The sequence below is a fragment of the Callorhinus ursinus genome, unplaced genomic scaffold (genome assembly GCF_003265705.2).
Source record: "Callorhinus ursinus isolate GAN/ISIS: 27379988/994484 unplaced genomic scaffold, GSC_fseal_2.0 scaffold31, whole genome shotgun sequence".
In the NCBI taxonomy this organism is placed as follows: domain Eukaryota; kingdom Metazoa; phylum Chordata; class Mammalia; order Carnivora; family Otariidae; genus Callorhinus; species Callorhinus ursinus.
The window spans coordinates 6451483-6470618 of NW_027397093.1; the positions used below are offsets into that span (position 1 = coordinate 6451483).

A 19136-nucleotide genomic window follows, 5' to 3' on the forward strand; every position below is an offset into this window, starting at 1 on the left:
AGATTTGGAGCACCAGAGAAAAATTTTTAAGTGCTCATATTCTGAGTATAGAGGGGATCTGGGCAGCAGAATTGTTAGTGGGGGGTTACTGCACCCTAACTTTTGCTTCCCACAGTCCAGTGTTTGGTGCACAGGCTTTTGGCTGCTTACGTTTTATTGCCTTCTAGCGGGAACTGGTTTCTCCACCCATTCCCACTGTCTGATCTCAATTCCCTACCGTTGCGCTGGCCTGAGGATGCAGCTAGATCTGAGGGTGGGAGAAAATGAAGAGAGAGAGAGAGAGAGAGAGACGCTGTCATTTAGTGCATGAATTGGCTAAAGATGTAAGCCTGTCCACTTCTTTTCTTGGTCAAAGCAAAAAAAAAATGTGTAGGAGTTGTGAGCAGGTGTTGATCAGGTATACAGAACTGAATAGGTAGATGTTTAATTTATCTTATGGGAGCTTTGGGAACTTGGACTCTGATAATTTCCCTGTAATGAATCTTTCTCTCAAGACTCCTTTTCCCAAAAAAAGCATTTTCTGTAACCTGTCCAGATACTTCTTAACATCTTGCTTGTCAATGTGACTGCCAGCGTCTTAGAGACATTGACTATTTAGGCGATTTCTATTAGCAGAAAAATATGGGCTCAAAAGTTTTTCTTCTCAATGAATGTGTTGTGTAACATCCAAGCTGACTCAGAATACAGGTGCATGCTTTAGCTCTGAGAAGGTAGAAGAAGGGGGAGAGCCCAAGCCCGACAAGGTGTGGGGGAGGAAGGACAGCACCCAATAGCACAGGCCACCCTGTGTTGCAGTCTTCGCCTAAACTGTATCTCTGGGAAAGATTTCCTGGCTGCCTGTTTGTATCCCTGAGTCACCACAGACCCCCGCCCTCCAACGTGGGATGTTAACCTTGGAGCAATATGGAGATTAGCCGCAGAGCTGAAGCAGAGTCCCAAAGGAGCTTCAGTTCTGCAGAATCTACACAGCCTACTTTACCATACATTGGCCAGATGCTAGCGCTTGGGACGTCCGAGCTGACAACTGGAATCCCTCAAGGTAAGAAGAACCCCCTCCCAGGAAATGGACTCCTCCAATTTTCTCACATGATTATTCAGGCACTTTCACTCTTCCATATATAGGAGTCACTCAGGAGCAAGCTGTGACCAGTCGGAGGGAGTGACACATCTGCGCTCAGTTCCTCCTCACCATCCTCACCTCCTTCTCACGTGCTTGCGGGCTGTTCGGCAGAAGTGAGCCCCGTGGCTCTGCCAAAGACAAGCCTGTTGCGTTTACAGAAGGGGAAAAAAAAAAAAACCAACAAAACCAAAAACCCAAACAAACCTCGGGCAAAGTCACGGCATTGAAATCGTTATCCTGAAGAAACTGCGCGGAGAAGTGTGCAAAGATGAATGGCCCGGTGGATGGCTTGTGTGACCATTCTCTAAGTGAAGAAGGAGCGTTCATGTTCACATCAGAGTCGGTCGGAGAGGGACACCCAGGTGAGTAGGTGGCCGTGAGCCCATGGCAGCCGCAGCCAGGGGGGTCATTTCACAAGAGGCCTTAAAAACAGTTTGTGTTGGTTACTCTGTGGGACCTCTGGAGGCACAATATGAGGCGTTTTTCATTCTATTAATTTGTAGTTTTGTAAAACAGTCACTGAGTATGAAATGAGAAGTGGCGAGGTAATGAAGCCAAGGGCTCGTGCTGTGCCCACCTCTTCCACCCACAGCAGAGGACACACAGTGGGTTGACGGGACATATTATACATGGGATATTATATCATCAAATATCAACTTTATATATATTTTGGGGGGGCAGGGAGGATACAGCTTTATTATTGTTGAGCAACTCAAGTCAACAGAGAATCTTCCCTCAGACAAGACCACAGTCACTGAGTTTGGCATGTAAGGCACGTGCAGTCTAGGCATGAAGAGCACATTCTAGTAGTCGCTGAGATAGATTGCCAGGTCCTCAAGGCCTCAGGTGTGTTACCTGAGAGAAGTACAGGTAACCTCCTGAAGAGGAAGAACATTCGAGCAGTTTTTGGTGATGTGGGGAAACGGGAGAGGCTCACACATGCGAACAGTGAGGCCCATGATCAGAACCTCAGGTTGGAGATCAGTGGCTCTCAGACTTCAGGGATAATCGGCATCACCCGGTGGGCTTGCTAACACAGAGTGCTGCGCCCACCCCCAGAGTCTCTGATTTAGTAGGTCTTGGGTTAAGACCTTAAGAGGCTTAAGGTTTGCATTTTTAATAAGTCCTCTGCTGCTGTGAGAACCACACTCTGAGAACCACTGTTCTAGAAGAATCCTGGGGGCTAGACACACTGATTTATGTCTTTGAGCACGTCTTCAAAATTCATTTGAGTATTTGAAGTTTTGGTAACTTATCACCAAGGCTACCTTTTCTTCATTTTCCTCGTCCATGTTCTCTCATACCTCGTAACTCAGCTCTGGACATCTCCTCACACCCACCACTCCTTCCATATGCTTTAGCCAGTGGTTCTCAACAAGGGACGATGCTGCCCCTTTTCCCCTAAGGGCATTTTGTATTATCTGAATACATTTTTGGTTGTCTGTCATAACTCTGCCATGAGGGGTTGGGGTGCTACGGGCACTTAGTGGATAGAGGCCAGGTATGCTTCTAAACATCCTGAATGCACAAGACCCTCCCGCCGACAACAAGGAATTTTCCAGCCCCAAATGTCAACAGTACCGCTGTTGAGAAACCTTGGCTTAAGCTGGGTTTTGTAGGTGACTTAGCTCAATTCAAAACAAATAGCCTCTTTCATTGTGCACAACTTTTATAAAGTCTCTAGATCTATAATGCTCGTAACCTCAGATTCATTTCTGTGTGTAACACATGAAGACCATACATGGGTTAGGAGAAGGATTTGCTCCACTCAGAGGATGTGGACATGCATCCTTGACACACAGTGGCCAGTGCTCCCCTCGTACATACAGCAGTGTGCTCAGTGGACAGAGAAGAAAAATTCTAGCCAACCAGTTGGTAGTTCATGGTAGCCTTTCAGTTTGTCTGACTCTCCTTTCACTTGCCACAATCAATTAACTGTCCATGTAAGTCAGCTTCCCCTAAGGCTTGGTGATGGCTTGCTTGTCATTCCAGTGCTGACTTCTCCACCAGGAGGATAATATGAATGCTTTTTTCGACTTCCAAGAAAACCAGCTATTGACTACCTTAAAGCTACTGAGCAATATTGATAGAAATTCCGAAAACCTAAAGAGACTGTCCAGATAGGGCCTCCTTAGGCATTCCTTTAGTCTGTGGAGCTATCTTAACATTATTGCTTAGCTCCAGCTTTATCCCTAACACCCCTTATCCCACTGCCCTGTGTGGACTGAGTACATGTGACCTGCGTCCTTGAAGGAAGCAGAGTCAGCCATAGTCGGCTTGTGAGTAGCCCTAGGAGTCCCGCTGGGTAGGCCTAAAAGGGATATTTTAGCAGCAGGCCTTCATTGGTAAGGGTGTGCAGAGGTGGTGGCCTTGGACAAACCTAGGTTTACAACCAGGATCTGACAATGGGGGGAGGTTGCACAGAGAGCCTCAAGGTGTAGTAGCAGTTTCTGAAGGAAAGTTTAGAGAATTCACCTTGAATGGCAGATTAATATTTTAAGTTGCATTGACGTTAACATTTTAAATGGTGCACTTGTGAGAGCAGAACCACTTGATTCTGGATCTGAATCCTTAATATGAAAACTGAAAAGCTAAAACAAAACAGAAGGACACAAGGAAACTTTTGGAGGTGATGGATATGTTTATTACCTTGTTTATGGTGATGGTCACGTAAGTGTATTCGCATGTCCAGACTCCCCAAATTGTATACTTTAATTTTATGCAGATTTTTTGTACACCAATTATACCTTGATAAAACTGGAAAAAAAACCTTATTAATCTATTAAGAGCAAACTCTATGGGAACATTAAATGAGATGTAATATGTGTAAATAGATGTCACTTTTATTTCTGAAACTGAACAGTGACAGTTCACACAACCCCAACACAAGATTTTTCCACAGTGCAATGCATTGAGGGTCTGCAAGCTCAACCATGTAGAGTCCTTAAGGCAAGTAGTGAAAAAAGAAGATCAAATCCCAGCTTATGCTGAGCTGTTGTCAGTTCCACCTTGACTGAGGTCAAACCCAGCTATTAGAACATCTAGCCTTCAGGAGGCTGCGTGGCCATGGGCATGATCTGAGAGCTGCTTATGGAAATGTTCTGTAGAACAGCAGCGATGTATAGAGGCTCTCTTCTGGAATTCCTGTGGGTGGGGTGGTGGATTTGGGCGTAGCATCGTATATACAGTACACTGCAGCTTCTAGAACCTGCGGAGCAATGTATCTGTTTGTCCCATCTGATTTTACGTGTTGGCACCTAATCTCGCCAATGTTGTTAGCTATTTTAACTTCTATTTCTAGGAGTTTTCTAGATTTTAGACTTAAAGGGAATATCTTGAGGAACAAGAGGCTTTTTAGTAGGAGAATGTGTGTGTGTGTGTGTCTGTATGTCTGTCTATGTGTGTGTGTGTTTTTGGTGTGCATTGTGAATTGCTTTAGTCTCTTAGAACTGATTTTGGGATGTATTTCTTTTTTGGGGAACCCTATGAGTTTATCTAATATAAATCATCCAAAATTAGGCAGAAATGGGAAGAAATAAAAATTTCAAAAAGTTCTTAACTTTTTATGTTTAAAAAAGTGTCCTCTTAGGTAGGTGAATTTGATATGTAAACTTACCAAATACCTAATTATTTTAACATTTCAGTTTGTTATACCTAATATTTCTATGATTCTCACACATGTTCATTCTTGTGCAGACAAGATCTGTGACCAGATCAGTGATGCCGTGCTGGATGCCCATCTGAAGCAGGACCCCAATGCCAAGGTGGCCTGTGGTAAGAAACACCCGCTCCCTCCCTGCTGAAGACCTCAGCGGGCTGGGCTCAAGGCCTTTGCTGGTGCCTGTGCTGGGGCTCTGGGCACAGCAGGGAGTCAGGGGCCCCAGCGCCTGGGGGGCCCCCGAAGTGATCATGGGTGCAGCTGAATCAGGGCCTTGGCCAAGGTCACAGGAGAGGGGGTGCCTGCATGGAGACCAGAGCCCCCCTGTCCTCACTGTGTGCCGCACAGACGGCTTCCTCCCTCTCCAGCACTGCCCTAGCTTCTGCACTGAGCACCGCAGGGACCTGTGCCCTCTGAGGGTGGCCCTCACCCTGATATCTTTGTGACTAGCCAGTGAGAAGTTTGGCCCGCCTTGGTCTCAGGATCTCAGCCTGGTGCAGCGTTAGCAAGAAGGGGTGGGAGAGGCACGCGCATGCATTCTATGTGACAGCCGCCTACCCCCATGGTCTCACCCTGATCCACACAGCAGTCCAGTGGAACTGTGGTCTTCAGGTAGCAGACAGGGAAGCAGACTGAGAGAGGTTAAATAAGTGGTTCAAGATGACACGAGCAGGAGGTGGCTCGCTGGCTGCGAAGGCGAAATGTGACCCATTCTGTCCAAAGTGTAGTGCCCCGGGAGGGATCTACCCGTGCTCAGCACTTCTGCTGGGGTTTACTCTGTTTGTTAGCATTATTCTCTTACGTCCGGAATCCATGCTTTGTGAGACTCTTTGCGAGAGGTCTGGGAGGGGGGCTCCCCTCCGCTGGCTTGTGGCCACCAACTGTTCTCCCTGTCTCGCAGAGACGGTGTGTAAGACGGGCATGGTGCTGCTCTGCGGCGAGATCACCTCCACGGCCACGGTGGACTACCAGCGGGTGGTGAGAAGCGCCATCAGGCACATTGGCTATGACGACTCTGCCAAGGGTGAGGAGAGGCCCCGGGTCTGAGACGCGTGGGCGCCCCGACCTTGCGTCCGAGCTGAGGCTCTTGGTCCTCGGCTAGTGCAAATACCACCGGGAGGAAAACATTCCTAGACCCTCCTAGCAGGGTCAGGGGTCAAAGTCTCTGGCAACAGCACGGTGGCCCATGTGACGGCACCCAGTTGAACTACCCCGTGTCTGTCTGTCCGTCCATCCATTTCTGACTCTGGTCTTCGTGGTGCAGGCAAAGGCTTTGGAAGAGAGAAGCACCCACTGAGTAAGGGGAGCTGCCCCCTGCTGGGGACGTGTTCTCTGCCAGGCCCTGGGGCTGCTCCTTGCAGGTGTCCTTTTAACTGTTTGAGGCCCTCTGCCATACTCCTCCTGCAGATGAGGAAATTGAAGCTTGGGAATGTCCATAATTTGTGTAAGGTGACGGCCAGCAGGTGGCTGCCCATGTGGACTCCTGTGCTTTCTGCTTCCCTATGCTGCTTCTCATGATAGAGAAAAAGGCGACTCCGCCCAGAACCGGTACCCAAGGCCGGTGAAGGGGACAAGCTGGCTAAGGTGGGCTCCAGTGCCAGGCAGTGCGGGAGCCTGCATTCCAGGGAAGGGACACAGGCCCTGGCAGGAAGTGAGGAGGAGCGCCGTGATCAGGGCGGGCATGGGAGGAGACAGTTGGAAAGAACAGAAGGGCCCAAAGCGGATTCCAACATCTGAGACGGGGCAGGCCTGGAAGGGGCCCAGCCTGGAGCGGTCTCAGAGAACAGCATGTGAGAGCCAGATGCTGAAGGCCTGTGTGCACTGACCTCCCAGCTACTGGGTCTTTAGGGTGACATGCGCCGCCGCGTGGGTCAGGGCAGGCTAGAATGAGGCACTGCACCCATATGAGCGAGAGCCCCTCACCACTGAGGGTGCAGACACAGAAGCTCAGCGCAGCCGCCTTCGGAGCTGCCCAGAGCACTCATTTGAGCACATGAAAGTTTGGGGGGATCCATGTCAGGAATCAGCAGGAGGAGAACCAGTGAGCACAAGCAGAATCTCCCAGTCAGTGCACAAGAGTGTTCATAGAGGAAACGCTCTGTCCCCAATCAGCAGCTTCCCCACATGCCACCCTGCAGAGCCTTCACCGTGTTCTACAAGGAAAAGCCGATTGTTTACATACGTGTAGACCTTATTCAAGAGCAAGTCTTGTTCTGTACTAGGTGGAAAGGAGACTTCCCAGGAGGCCATGTCTCCTAGAGAAAGAGAAGCGAAAGAGAGCCCAGCTCTGCTGTGCCCAGCTTGTCCCCGTGCCCGCACCCAGAGGACCCTGTGCAGCATGGTGGCTGCCCTGCGGGGGGGGGGGGGCAGGCTAACTGCCCCTTACGGCTCTGGGCCATAGTCACTGGACTGGCTGCCTTTCTGAGCCCTGTTCCTCTCCCCTTGGTCCCCTGAATGCCGTTTCCTAATCACTCGGAGCCCTTGATGGAGTTGCAGAGCTGAGAAGATTCACCATTTAGAGAGTGATTAGGAAAAATGCAAAATGTTTAATGCACCATGGTGAGTCCTTGGCAGCCCTCTAAAGATGGTTCATTGGTTTGTGCATCCAAAAGTGTTTGCTGGGAACAGGAAGCTGCAAGGGACAAAGGCGTCCTGATGCTCCCGGAGTGGGGGCACTGCCTGGCATTAAATGGTGCAGTATGAGGTGCCCTGTGGCCAGCCGGTGGCACAGTGTGCAGTGAAGGGAGGGAGGGGGAGGGGACGCCTAGGGACATTTACTGAGAACTGGTTGAATTTGGGTGTGTGGGGATGGGGAGTCAGAAGAGGAGGGGGATTATTCTACACCGAGACACCTAGTGGAGGTAGAAAAGCCAGCCACGCTGAAGGCTACACCTAAGCGCATTTGGCTAGAGCGGTTCAGCGGGGAGGGGCTGGGCGGGGCCTCGGGGCTTGGCCTCTGCTTCATTTGGCGGGAGGTCCCCATGTGAAGCATGTACAGAAACAATAGACTGGATCTGGGTTGGTTGGTTGGTTGGTTTTAGTAAGCTCACACTGGCAGCCTAGGTTGAATAGACTGGCAGGAGAGTGACAGCTACTCAGCTTGTCACTAACACTTGACCTTGTGGTGGAGCCTCTGTCAGTTTCAGCCCCTCATTCACGCAGTCCGCATAGCTGAGCCCAGCAAGGCCCGAGGACCTACAGGGAGATGAGTGTGCTGTCCAGGCGTGGCAGCCCCTTCCTGGGCTCCTTGGGCTGGGCAGCCACTGGCCAAACCTCCGTGAACCAGTTCCGGGCCTGCAGCCCCTTGCTGGAGAGAACAGCCTCCATCTCTGTGCCTGACCTTTGGGGATGGGCAGATGGGGCCTCAGCCTCCAGAGGGGTGCCTTTTCCATTTTGCTCCAAGCCCTGTGCATCGCCTGGGATCAGAGGACTCTAGGTCTGGGAGCATGTCTGAGTAGTTTCTGTGCGCTGTATTTGTCCAATATATTTAATATCTGCATCAGGCACATCCCTGGGCTTCTGAACTGCAGTGCTGGAAGGCGATTTTCAGCCTAGATCTTAGAAGGTGCCTAAGGGGGCAGGGCCATGAGTCACCCCCACCTGCTCTTCAGCCAGAGTAGCTGTAGCTCTTGATCTGGTTTTTATACTGCAGTTCTGTGCAGGATACATATATATATATATATATATAAAAAAAAATATATATATATATTAAGATTTTATTTATTTATTTGAAAGAAAGAGAGAGCGCACGAGAGAGAGCATGAGAGGGGAGAGAGTCAGAGGGAGAAGCAGGTTTTGCACTGAGCAGGGAGCCCGACGTGGGACTCGATCCTGGGACTCGGGGATCATGACCTGAGCTGAAGGCAGATGCTTAACCAACTGAGCCATCCAGGTGCCCTAGGATATATATTTTTAATCTGGGTATAATATAGTAAATATAGTAAAATGCACTGTGGAGGATTTTAATATATAGTAAAATGCACTGTGGAGGATTTTCTTTGACTTAGAGTTCTAGATGATCATATGGGAAGGGTGCATGGGCTTCCCCACCCCTGGGCCTCAGCTTTGAGCCCAGACAGACCCCAGCTGGTGAGAGACCACCCGCCCCAACACCAAATGCCACGTCAGGAGTGGAGCAGTCGGCCAGGAAGCTCACAGCCATGCTCTGCCTGACCTGTGTCCCCACTAAGCCCCCCTCTCCCTTCTGCCTAGGCTTTGACTTCAAGACCTGCAACGTGCTGGTGGCTCTGGAGCAGCAGTCCCCGGATATCGCCCAGGGCGTACATCTGGACAGGAGTGAGGAGGACGTCGGGGCCGGAGACCAGGTAACTAAAGGGGGCGTGGGCGCCTTGTCAGGCCGTCGGGATGGCACTGCCTGTCTCCTCCCTGGCTCGGACCCCCGGGAGGGGCTGGCTGGGAGAGTCATGAGTGCTGGACTGAGCACAGTCCCGTGCGGGTGGTGCGTGCACGAGGGACCCAACACACTTGGCCGGAGTAGCAGCCAAGTGTTAGACCGGCAGCAAGTTGTCCCGTGATCTAAAGTGGGCCTTGCTCAGTCGGCCCTCTCCCCTGCTCTAGGGTTTGATGTTCGGCTATGCCACCGATGAGACGGAAGAGTGCATGCCCCTCACTGTTATCCTGGCTCACAAACTCAACGCCCGGATGGCAGACCTCAGACGCTCCGGGGTCCTCCCCTGGCTGCGGCCTGACTCCAAGACTCAGGTGAGCCTCCTCCTTTCGCTCCCCCGTGGAGCCCCAGACGCGCCCTTCCAGCGCCCCCAGACCCTCTTGATTCATGTCATGATTAAGATCAAAATGTTCAGTCAGGACACTCAAAGAATTATTGATTGTGAAAAGAACTATTTATTTGAAAACTCTTCAGGTCTAGATGTTTTCTCTCCCAATTTTTTTTTATTATGAAAAAATGTTTAAAATACAGAAAAATGGAAAGAACCGTTCTAGATTTTTCTTTTTTGCCTTCTTAGCAGATGTTGACTCTGGTCATGTGATTTCCTGGCTCCTGCCACACGGTGCTTAATCAGTTTCAGACTTTCGGTCACTGCCCTTCCACCTCACAGGCCTCCACCCCTTGAGCAAAGACTAAACACTAGTTGACAAGTGTTGTCTGCGTCTCACTGTGGCCCTTTACCCCTGTTTCTCATAAAAAGGCTTTCCCTTTGCTGTTTCGGACTCTCTGTCCCCTCGGGCCCTAACATCGCCCCTCCAGGCAGTGGGGAAGTCCTCACCAACGTCCACATTTGAAGGTCAGCCGTGATGCAAGAGTTAGCCGACGTGGAAGGGCCCTGTCTGCCTCCACGCTCCACGTCCCTGCCCTGTTTAACCCTGGTGACCTTGCGGGCCCCTTTCCTGGGGCCTCCTCCCCTGGCTCCTCTTTCGCCCTCCAACAGGTCCTTGGCACCTCTTGCACACCCTCTCCCTCCACCCACGCTCACACCCAATTTCTACCGTGTCCCACTCAGCGCCCCAAGCTTCTACCTGCAGGGTCTCTGAATCAGCGGCCGTCTTTCTCATCCACCCTGCAAACACCCGTGCCTGAGAGCCATCGTGTGCAGCTTCAGTGTCACCTCCTCCTCAGCTCAAGGGAGTGTGGTGGTGCCCCCCCTCCTGCTCGGCACCCTCTCTGTCTCCACCCTGCCTTAGGCATTCTCCCTCCAGAGCATCTCTTCTTCTCCAGCTTGGTTCCCAGGGCCAGGATCCGCATCGTGCCCTCCCGAGGATTCTCTCTGCCTGGAAACCCCCCTTAACTCCTTTTGGACTTTTAATTTCTTTTTTTTAATTATTATTATGTTCAGTTAGCCAACATATAGTAGAATCCTCAGCAGTTTTCTGCTTCCTACAGGGGGACAAACCCCCTGCTTGTTATTCTGGTATTCCAAGCCTTTTATGGTCTTCCGGGTTTACCTTCCTCTACCTCCCCTCCCCCAGTCTGCTTAATCTGGCTGATTTCACTCATGTTCCCCTTGATTCCAGTGCTTTGCACCTGTGCTCGCACCCTCCACCTTACCTGGAATCTTCTCGGTTCTCCCCTGTCCATGAGTGGCCGGCAAAGCCCCCACCTCCTGTGGTTTTCCCTGGTGGCCGCCACCTCACGGGGCCTTCTCTGGCTCCTGTAGTTGGAATTCAGCACATGCGGTTGTGTAGCTCAGCATGGAGCACGTGACTGTCCTGTTACCCCACCTGCACCGAGGTGCATCCTTCCCAGCCCAGGTGGGAGGCCTCACAGAGGGCAAGGAAGTGCATTTGCGGTCTCAAGCTAACCCTTTGTGGTGTTCTCCACGTGACCCCTCGGTGGGGAGTGGAACCATCAGCACTCCTCGGGTTCTCTGAGGTTGTGGCGCAGGGGAGCTATCATGCAAAGACTGTGGTGGCATCAAAAGAGAGGGGCACACAGATGCTGGCGCGCCTGGCCCCCGTCCTGGGCCAGAGCCGTGCTGTGACGGGAAGTGCGGTGGAGATCCACGGAGCACAGAATCAGTGGAACAGGGGTGGGAGAAGCCGAGCGACAGGGCTTTGCTTTTCCTTGTGTGACAGGGAGGCCCGGAGGCACCGCCATGGGACCGGACGAAACAGGGAAGGCCTGCATCATCTCGCTTAGTCCTTGAAGTCTTCCAAGCCCACGGTGGGGGGTGGGGGCGAGGATGTGCTCTTCTGGGGGCTCCCTTCCTGCAGGGCTACACGGAAACCTCTTAATGCTACTTTGGACACCGAAATCCGCCTCACTGGCCTGCTGCAAGGTGGGGGGCGAACCCCTGGCATTGCAGACACACGGGTAGGGGTCTGCCCCGGCCGTCCGAGGGTCCCCGCCTGCAGCTGCTTCACTGTGCACCGCACTGTGTCAGGACCGGTTTCCGGGCCGGCTCCAGAGCCCATATGAGAAGGACTTTCATCATCTAAGCAGAGTGTTGACTGTGAACAGGATGAGTCTTTCCACCTGAACAAACTCTTGCTGCTGATATGGAGACTTGAGTGGCAGTGCGGATGGCTATTTTTATACCTGGTCAGAGTTGTGTTTTCCGTGGTGTATTTTTCCCCACATCTTGCTGACATGGAGAGATAAGGGGCGTACTTGGAACCCTTTGCCCTGCTGCAGTTGTGTGGTTCTACATGGATGCTGCCTGGGGCTTACAGCTGGCCGAGTAGGAAGTCCAGGGAGCGGGGGAGTGGTCCCAGAGCGGCTACAGGCCTCCCCTCCTGGGAGCCCCTACCCCAGCTCTGGCTCCCTGTCGCAGCTGTGTGTACGTAGCCCAGCATTTAAAGGTTGTTCTCTGTACGCAGATGTTCATGCGCACCTGCCTCTTGCGCTAGGATCAGACATCATGTGGGCAGGGCTCATTCTCTTCCTCCTTCTGGACTCCACCCTCTGGTTCTTTGAACCAGGCAGGACACAGAGTAGTAGTTTGGAACAGGCTGGTGTTTGGTGGATATCGGAGGGCCCTTGGGCAGGCGGAGATCCTGCTGCAGGCACAGCCCCGGGGAGGCGCTGTTGGCTGTCCCGAGGTCCTCTCAAGGCCCTGGGGCAGGGTGTTGCTACCAGGGACAGCTGGCCTAGTCGCACTCCTGCAGCCCCCACGTACCCCAGGCCCCCCCACCCCGGTGGGTCCACACTGCCTCGGGGGGCACTGGGGCCTGTGGCTCCTGCGTGTCCCTCAGGGCCCTGAGTGGCAGCCTTCTGCTGGGCAGAGCCCCAGCTACGGGGCCACGTAGCCCCAGGGCAGAGCCCAGCTCTATCAGCTGTGTGATCTTGACCAAGGTACTTAGGTTCTGAAGGCTCAGCTCTCCTATCTTTAAAACAGGGTGAGCAACAGCTTCCCACAGCTTTGGGCACCTCTTCTAGCTGCTTTCCCAGCTTCACCTGCTGTCCTCACTGTCTCCTTCGCTCTCGCTCTGCAAGCCTGGTGTGCCCAGACTGGTAATGCCCAGAACGGGCACAGCACTGACCCAGGTGGGTAGAAGTGAGCATTCGAACTGCTCCCTTGCAGGGGTACTGCAGGTGGGCTCCTTCCCTCCACGTGCTCTCTGCTTTTCCTTTCTTTAGCTCAGACACCCAGAGGCTGGCCATCCGGAGCTTGCTGCCCCCTCAATTTCAGCCAGCCTGACCCGAGCCCCTCTCACCCTGTCCCTCCAGCAGGCAAGTCCCCTGGCCCCATGCACTTCCAGAGCTCTTCCACTGAGGGGCTGGGGCAGCCGGCCTGGCCCGTGGAGGCCTGTGCTCTTTGGCAGAAGCTGGGATACCTTGGCTCCAGGCCGTGGAGTGTCAAGAGAGGGCTTTGGCCAGGGGGACATTTGTTGGCACCCAGAGCCCTCTGAGACAGAAGGGGAGGAGTCTAGTTGGGTCACAAATGAGAGGAAACTCTGTAACCCTGAGTCTCTAAGGGGCACTAATAGGGGTCATAGGTGGGAATAGCTTATGCCTCATACCCAGTCATCCCATACATAGCACGTGGCAATTGCTCAAACATAAGAAGATGTCAGATTAACTTTCCTGGAGGCCCTTGGAGGACAGGAGGCCCCCCTCACTTGGCTCCTGGGTGTCTGTCCCTGGCAGCGATGTGTCCCCAGCTCAGTGCATCTCCTGACCTTGTGACCCAACAGGTGACAGTTGAGTACACCCAGGACAATGGCGCGGTCATCCCCGTGCGCATCCACACCATCGTCATCTCCGTACAGCACAACGAGGACATAACCCTGGAGGACATGCGCAAGGCCCTAAAGGAGCAGGTGATCAAGGCCGTGGTGCCCGCCAAGTACCTGGACGAAGATACCATTTACCACCTGCAGCCCAGCGGGCGGTTTGTCATTGGCGGTCCCCAGGTGCGCCCTTGCCTCTGAGCAGAGTCCTGATTTGCCTTTGTTACTGCGGTTGCTTACTTGCCGGAGCACAAAGGAGGAGGTGGCTTTGTGTGGCTCAGCCACGTCTGGGCCTGGGCAGAACATGAGGTCGGCTCGCACTCCGTGGGGCCTGCTGTGTGTGCGTCAGTGCATGCGGAACTGGGACATGTCCCCAGAACCCTCCCACCTAGTGCGGCCCAGCCTCCCCTGGTCATACTTGCCTACGCTGCTACCTCGCCCTGCTGAGCTGCCAAATCACCCTTGCCGATGACCGGCCTCCCCAGGTGGCAGTACGGGGTCTTCGCCACAGGTTGCCTTCAACTTGCGTGGGGGCAGGTGTTTCGATGGGGACCCCTGCTGCCCCCTTTCTTCTCTCTCTCCAGGAGAGAGGAAGTGGGGATTGGCAGAGCACCCCGGAGAGGCTGCTTGACCTCTGCCAGGGGTGCCTCAACTGGGGATGCGTTGCCACCAAGCGGAGCCCCCGTAATGGGTTCCATGACCAAATGTCTTGCAGAAACACAGGGTAAAAGGAAGGCAAAGCTTACTGTCCTTTCTTGTAAGACTTCTCAAAGCCTAAATGTGCTGGTGGGAATGGTGGGTCTCTAAGCAGGGGGATAGAGTATGCAGTCTTTCCCCAAAACACTGAACACGGAGCCCCTGCCCTTTCAAAACATGGTGGTTGCCTGATGCTGCACAGAGCAGACACGGGAGGAAATGGGCACCGTGGCATGTGCCGGGTGCCACCAGCCAGGGCCACAGCCTGGGGTGTACTTAGCACAGTTCCTGCCTGCAGTTGGATTTCTCCAGCATGACTGACTCACAAAAACAAAGACTGAAGTAGAAGCTGGCTGGGATTCCAGCCTCTGGCCCATTGTTTGCACTTTCTCATGGGGCTCTGGCAGGTTACCTGGCTTCTGGAATTGGTCAGTGACTGAACTGGGGTTAAAGACCAAGGTTTCCAGCTCTGGGGGGCAGGGCAGGTCTTGAAAAAATGCCCGCAGGCAGCTTCAGGGCACCCTTTCCACGTAAGCCCAGCGGCCTTCAGCGTGCTCCGGCTGCCCTCCTGCCCTGCTCTCTGCGCACTCCGGTTCTTATCTCCTCCCTCCCTGTCCTCCTTTCCCTCTGCAGGGGGACGCGGGCGTCACTGGCCGTAAGATTATCGTGGACACCTATGGCGGCTGGGGGGCGCACGGTGGCGGGGCCTTCTCTGGGAAGGACTACACCAAGGTGGACCGCTCGGCGGCATACGCGGCCCGCTGGGTGGCCAAGTCCCTGGTGAAAGCGGGGCTCTGCCGGAGAGTGCTCGTGCAGGTGGGTGGGCCCCACTCTGACCACCCCATCTCGGCCCTGGGTGAGGACCTGCTGGCCCGGTGGGACGCCCACACACTTTGCCAAGGGCACTGGGGCGCGTACCCTGAAAACCTGAGGGAGGGAAAAAAATCTTCTAGGAGACAGGCATACATCACTGTGAAGATGGTGGGGATTTTTCTAGGCAGACAAGGTTGGGGAGCATGTTGGGCAAGTGGGTGGCTCCAGCTGCCCCTCCCTGAGGATGTTTGCACAGAGGCTTCTGCCCCTGACCCTGCTCTCTTCTGGAAGGTTTCCTATGCCATTGGTGTGGCTAAGCCACTGTCCATTTCCATCTTCACCTACGGAAGCTCTCAGAAGACAGAGAGAGAGCTGCTAGATGTGGTCAGTAAGAACTTTGACCTTCGGCCTGGTGTCATCGTCAGGTAAAAGCGCCGCCCACCGCTGCCGGACAGGCCCCTCCTCCTCCCTCACCCAGAGGCTCGGTTCCACTGGAAGCGAGACAGAAGGAAGGACTTTCAGCCTCCCCAAAGCAGGAGGGCGTCCAGGCTCCTGGACCGGCACATCAGACACCCCAAATGCAGGATGCCTGCTTTCAGGCTGAAGGAGGCTGGCCCCGAGACACTCCAGTGGGGCCGTCTTGGGGCAGGTGGTGGGGGAGGGTCATAGAAAAGTAATCGTAAAGCCGAATGCTGAGAAGTGAGCCAGCAGATCTAGTCCCATCTCCCTTTGTTTCTAATGCCATCCCTGCTTTCTGGAGCTTGGTGATGTTGGTCTGCGCCAGGCCAGTGGAGTGGAGAGGAGAGAGGCACGGTGAGGCCAGAATTCAAATTCTGGGTCCTGGGTGTGTCTGTCTGAGCCTGTTCCCTGAGGGCCAGTGACAGTCATCTCAGAAGGTGTGGTGGGGCACAGACAGGAAGTTTATGGGAAATTGCTCTGAGTGGGGACACTCCATGCAGAGACCATCACACTCTGATAATCACTGCTGGGCTCAAAATGCAGAGAAACTCTGTGCTCCTTTTCCATTTAAAATGACCCTTTCCTCTGCTGACTGTGCAGGGATTTGGATTTGAAGAAGCCCATCTACCAGAAGACGGCGTGCTATGGCCATTTCGGAAGAAGCGAGTTCCCGTGGGAAATTCCCAAGAAGCTTGTGTTTTAGAGCTGGTGGGAGTGGGGCCGGGCCTGGCTCTGAAGGCATCTGGGTGGCCTGCTTCCTCTTCTTCAGCATCCCAGCTCTCACATGTCCCAGACCCAGGGCTCTGACTGCCCTCCCAGGGAGTGCCTTCCCACCCCCCACCCCCTCCTGGACCGAGCCACATCCCTAGGGTTAGCCCTGTGCTGTCATCACTGTGAATGGCAGGAGGCTTGCTGGTGCTGGGGGTCACATCTCCTCAGGAGGGTGGTCACAATGTTCCCCTGCTTTTCCCTCAGACCTAGGCCATGTTCATTTAGTGGAAAAACCATCCCTATCAAGAGTAAATCCCCTCACTCACCTCCCCCGTGAGCGGTCCGCTCCTCCCTCACAGATCTCAGGGATCCTGGGTGTGCCGGGTCAGCCCTTCACATCTGTGGCCTGTGTCCTAAGCCAGGGCCTTCACAGAGGCCTCCCGGGCTAGGCATCTGGCCAAGATAGGAACAGGGGCTGACATCTCCTAAGCGTCTACAAATGTGTGAGGGACTGAGCTAATTACTGATCTCATTTCTTCTTCACTGCCACATGATGAGGTTAACACCTCATTCCCACTTCTATAGGGGGAAACTGAGGCACAGACTACGTAGGTAACTTCCCCAAGGTCCCATAGCCACACGTGTCAGGACCTAGACATGAGTCACGGAGCTCTGACTCAGGAACGCCCCCCAGCCCCGTTGCCATCTCATGCCAGATGCAGGCCTGAGCAATGACAAAGCAGATTTGAGATGAAGCTGTGTGACCTCTGCCCTGAAGACCTGAGGTTGCTGCGATTAGGGGATTAACCCCTGGCTCTTGGTGAGCCCAGTGATATGCAAAGTCAGGACAGAGAAGCTCAGGTGGCCAGCTCAGGTGGCTAGCCCCTTAGGGCCCCAGAACCCTGTGTCCTTCAAGTCCTTCTCTCTCTTCAGCCTCGTTGTCTGAGCCCTACTATATACCCACTATTAGAATAAGTGGGTGAGGGTGCCTGGGTGGCTCAGTCGGTTCAGCGGCTGCCTTCGGCTCAGGTCATGATCCCAGGGTCCTGGGATCGAGTCCTGCATCGGGCTCCCTGCTCAGTGCAGAGCCTGCTTCTCCCTCTCCTTCTGCCATTCCCTCTGCTTGTACACTTCTGTCTATCTCTCTGTCAAATAAATAAATAAAATCTTAAAAAAAATAGAATAAGTGGGTGAGCCCCTCAGATGCCCCTTTCGGAGAGGCCAACTGTGAGGCCCAAACATCTGTGACCCAGATGGCAGGGCTGAACTCCTAGTGGTAGACAAGTTGGCTGGGATGTCATGAGGGAATCCTGCCTTGCCAGGTGGCTTCTGGGCCACAGTACCCACGGGGCCTGAGTGTTCCTCGGTGTGCTAGGGTCTTGGAAGCTGCACATTCACCTGCCTTTCCATCCTTGGCCAGCACTACCTACCCGCCTGTCCTCAGCCTGGGCCTCTGACAGCAGCATCTCGGCCTTCTCCTTAGCTGCCCAGACCACAGGCTGGGTGGGGGCCTCCACAGATCCCAAGAGCTGGAGACTGGGCTTCTTTCCAGGGCGTGTGATGCTGATTCTGGCTGGGACAGGCAGCCCACGAAGCCTCATCTGGGGAAAAGACTGCCAGCATCTGGGCTCTAGGCCTGAAGCACAAAGACCCGAGGCTCTTCTCTTTCCGTCAGAGAAAAGGCAGCCCTTCCGGGAAGAAAAAAGAAGCCCAAATTTGCATCTAAGCCTAGAGCTTGTGTCTGTTCTGGAGGCTCTGGTGTGTCTGCGGGCACCAATCACCCAGCAAGCCTCAAGCTCTCCTTCCAGGAGAGGGAGGTGCAGGTTTGTGGGCAGCGAGTTCCTCTCACTCAGGCCATATTAGAAGTCAAAATTCACAATTGTATACTTTCCCCACTCCCTAGAGAAACAAGATCTTTTTTTGGTGTCAACATTGTTTATAAGAATCTAGAACCTTTTTTAATAGTTCCTGCTACAACAGGATAAATCAAACGGAATAAACAGCCCTTCAGTGAGTCAAACTGAAAGAACAACTACTCTATGCTTAGTTTTTGTCTGCAAACCTCCAGACACCCCACCTCTGAGGAGCATCCCCCAGCCCTGAGCAAAGGGGTGGTACCCCCTGCTCTGTGTTCCCCCACCCACGGTCCCCTGTTCCTGTCTGTGTGGGCTTCTCCGGCATAGATTAAGGCTTCCACATCCCCAGCGACTGCGTTGTCACCACATTTCTGTATTTGTTCCTCACCACACCCAGCTGAGTTTCATGGGGAGAACCTGAGGCCCAGAGGGTGAGGAACGTGACCCAGGCACCCGGCTGGCAAGGGGCTCCCCAATCTCCCAAGCGCTCCATTACCATGTGCTACCACCCCTCGGCCTGGTGCCCTCCCTGCAGATTATCTGCAGCAAGACTGTCATGAGGGGGGCATTCAGGCCATGTTGTCTGTTGGCTGAATCACTGAAGTCAAATGAAGGGAGTGAAGGAGGGTTTTTGTCTGCAGAGAGATGAACCAGACCTTTAAACAGGTTTAAAGGGGCACATCCCCCTTTCACACACTGTGTGAGGAGAATTAACAGGTGACATTTGTATTAGCAGACTGTGGGAGCAGAAGCCCCTGGAAAGAGAGTCCTTGGCGGGGTGGGGGGATGCTTTCTGCACTGTGTCCTACAAGCAGGCTGTGGGGAGAGGACCCCGCTCCGGAGAAACATCCAGGTCCAGGCTGAGGAGAAAGCCATGTGAGAAGGCTTTGAGATGGGCTGGTCCAGGTGCCAGGAAGGGCAGAAGTGCGGCTGAGACCTGGGAACGTGGCAGAGAGGCAGAGAAAGCCAAAGGCCACAGGCTTGCATGAGACAGAATCAGTGACTTGAGCAGCAACTACAGGGGCCATGCAGTGACCTGCATTTCCTAGAATATAATCCACGTTTCATAAGAACAGAAAAAGACACCCGTGAAACATTGGAATGCTTGCCTGAGAGGGAAGGCGGTGAAGGAATGGGCTTTATGGGCATCAAAGGCCAAATGATGAGTGAGAGC

At 53.5% G+C, this 19136-nt stretch overlaps 1 protein-coding gene across 1 annotated transcript; it reads left to right on the forward strand.

Moving 5' to 3' along the window:
* Positions 1-740: 740 nt before the first annotated feature.
* On the forward strand, positions 741-18138 carry MAT1A (methionine adenosyltransferase 1A). The gene is made up of 10 exons (XM_025850365.2): positions 741-1039; positions 1123-1482; positions 4817-4894; positions 5680-5802; positions 8991-9103; positions 9357-9500; positions 13392-13610; positions 14757-14939; positions 15228-15361; positions 15996-18138. Exons 2-10 carry the CDS (start codon positions 1389-1391, stop codon positions 16096-16098), a joined length of 1191 nt encoding a protein of 396 aa, XP_025706150.1. The 5' UTR covers positions 741-1039; positions 1123-1388; the 3' UTR covers positions 16099-18138.
* The last annotated feature ends 998 nt before the right edge of the window (positions 18139-19136 follow it).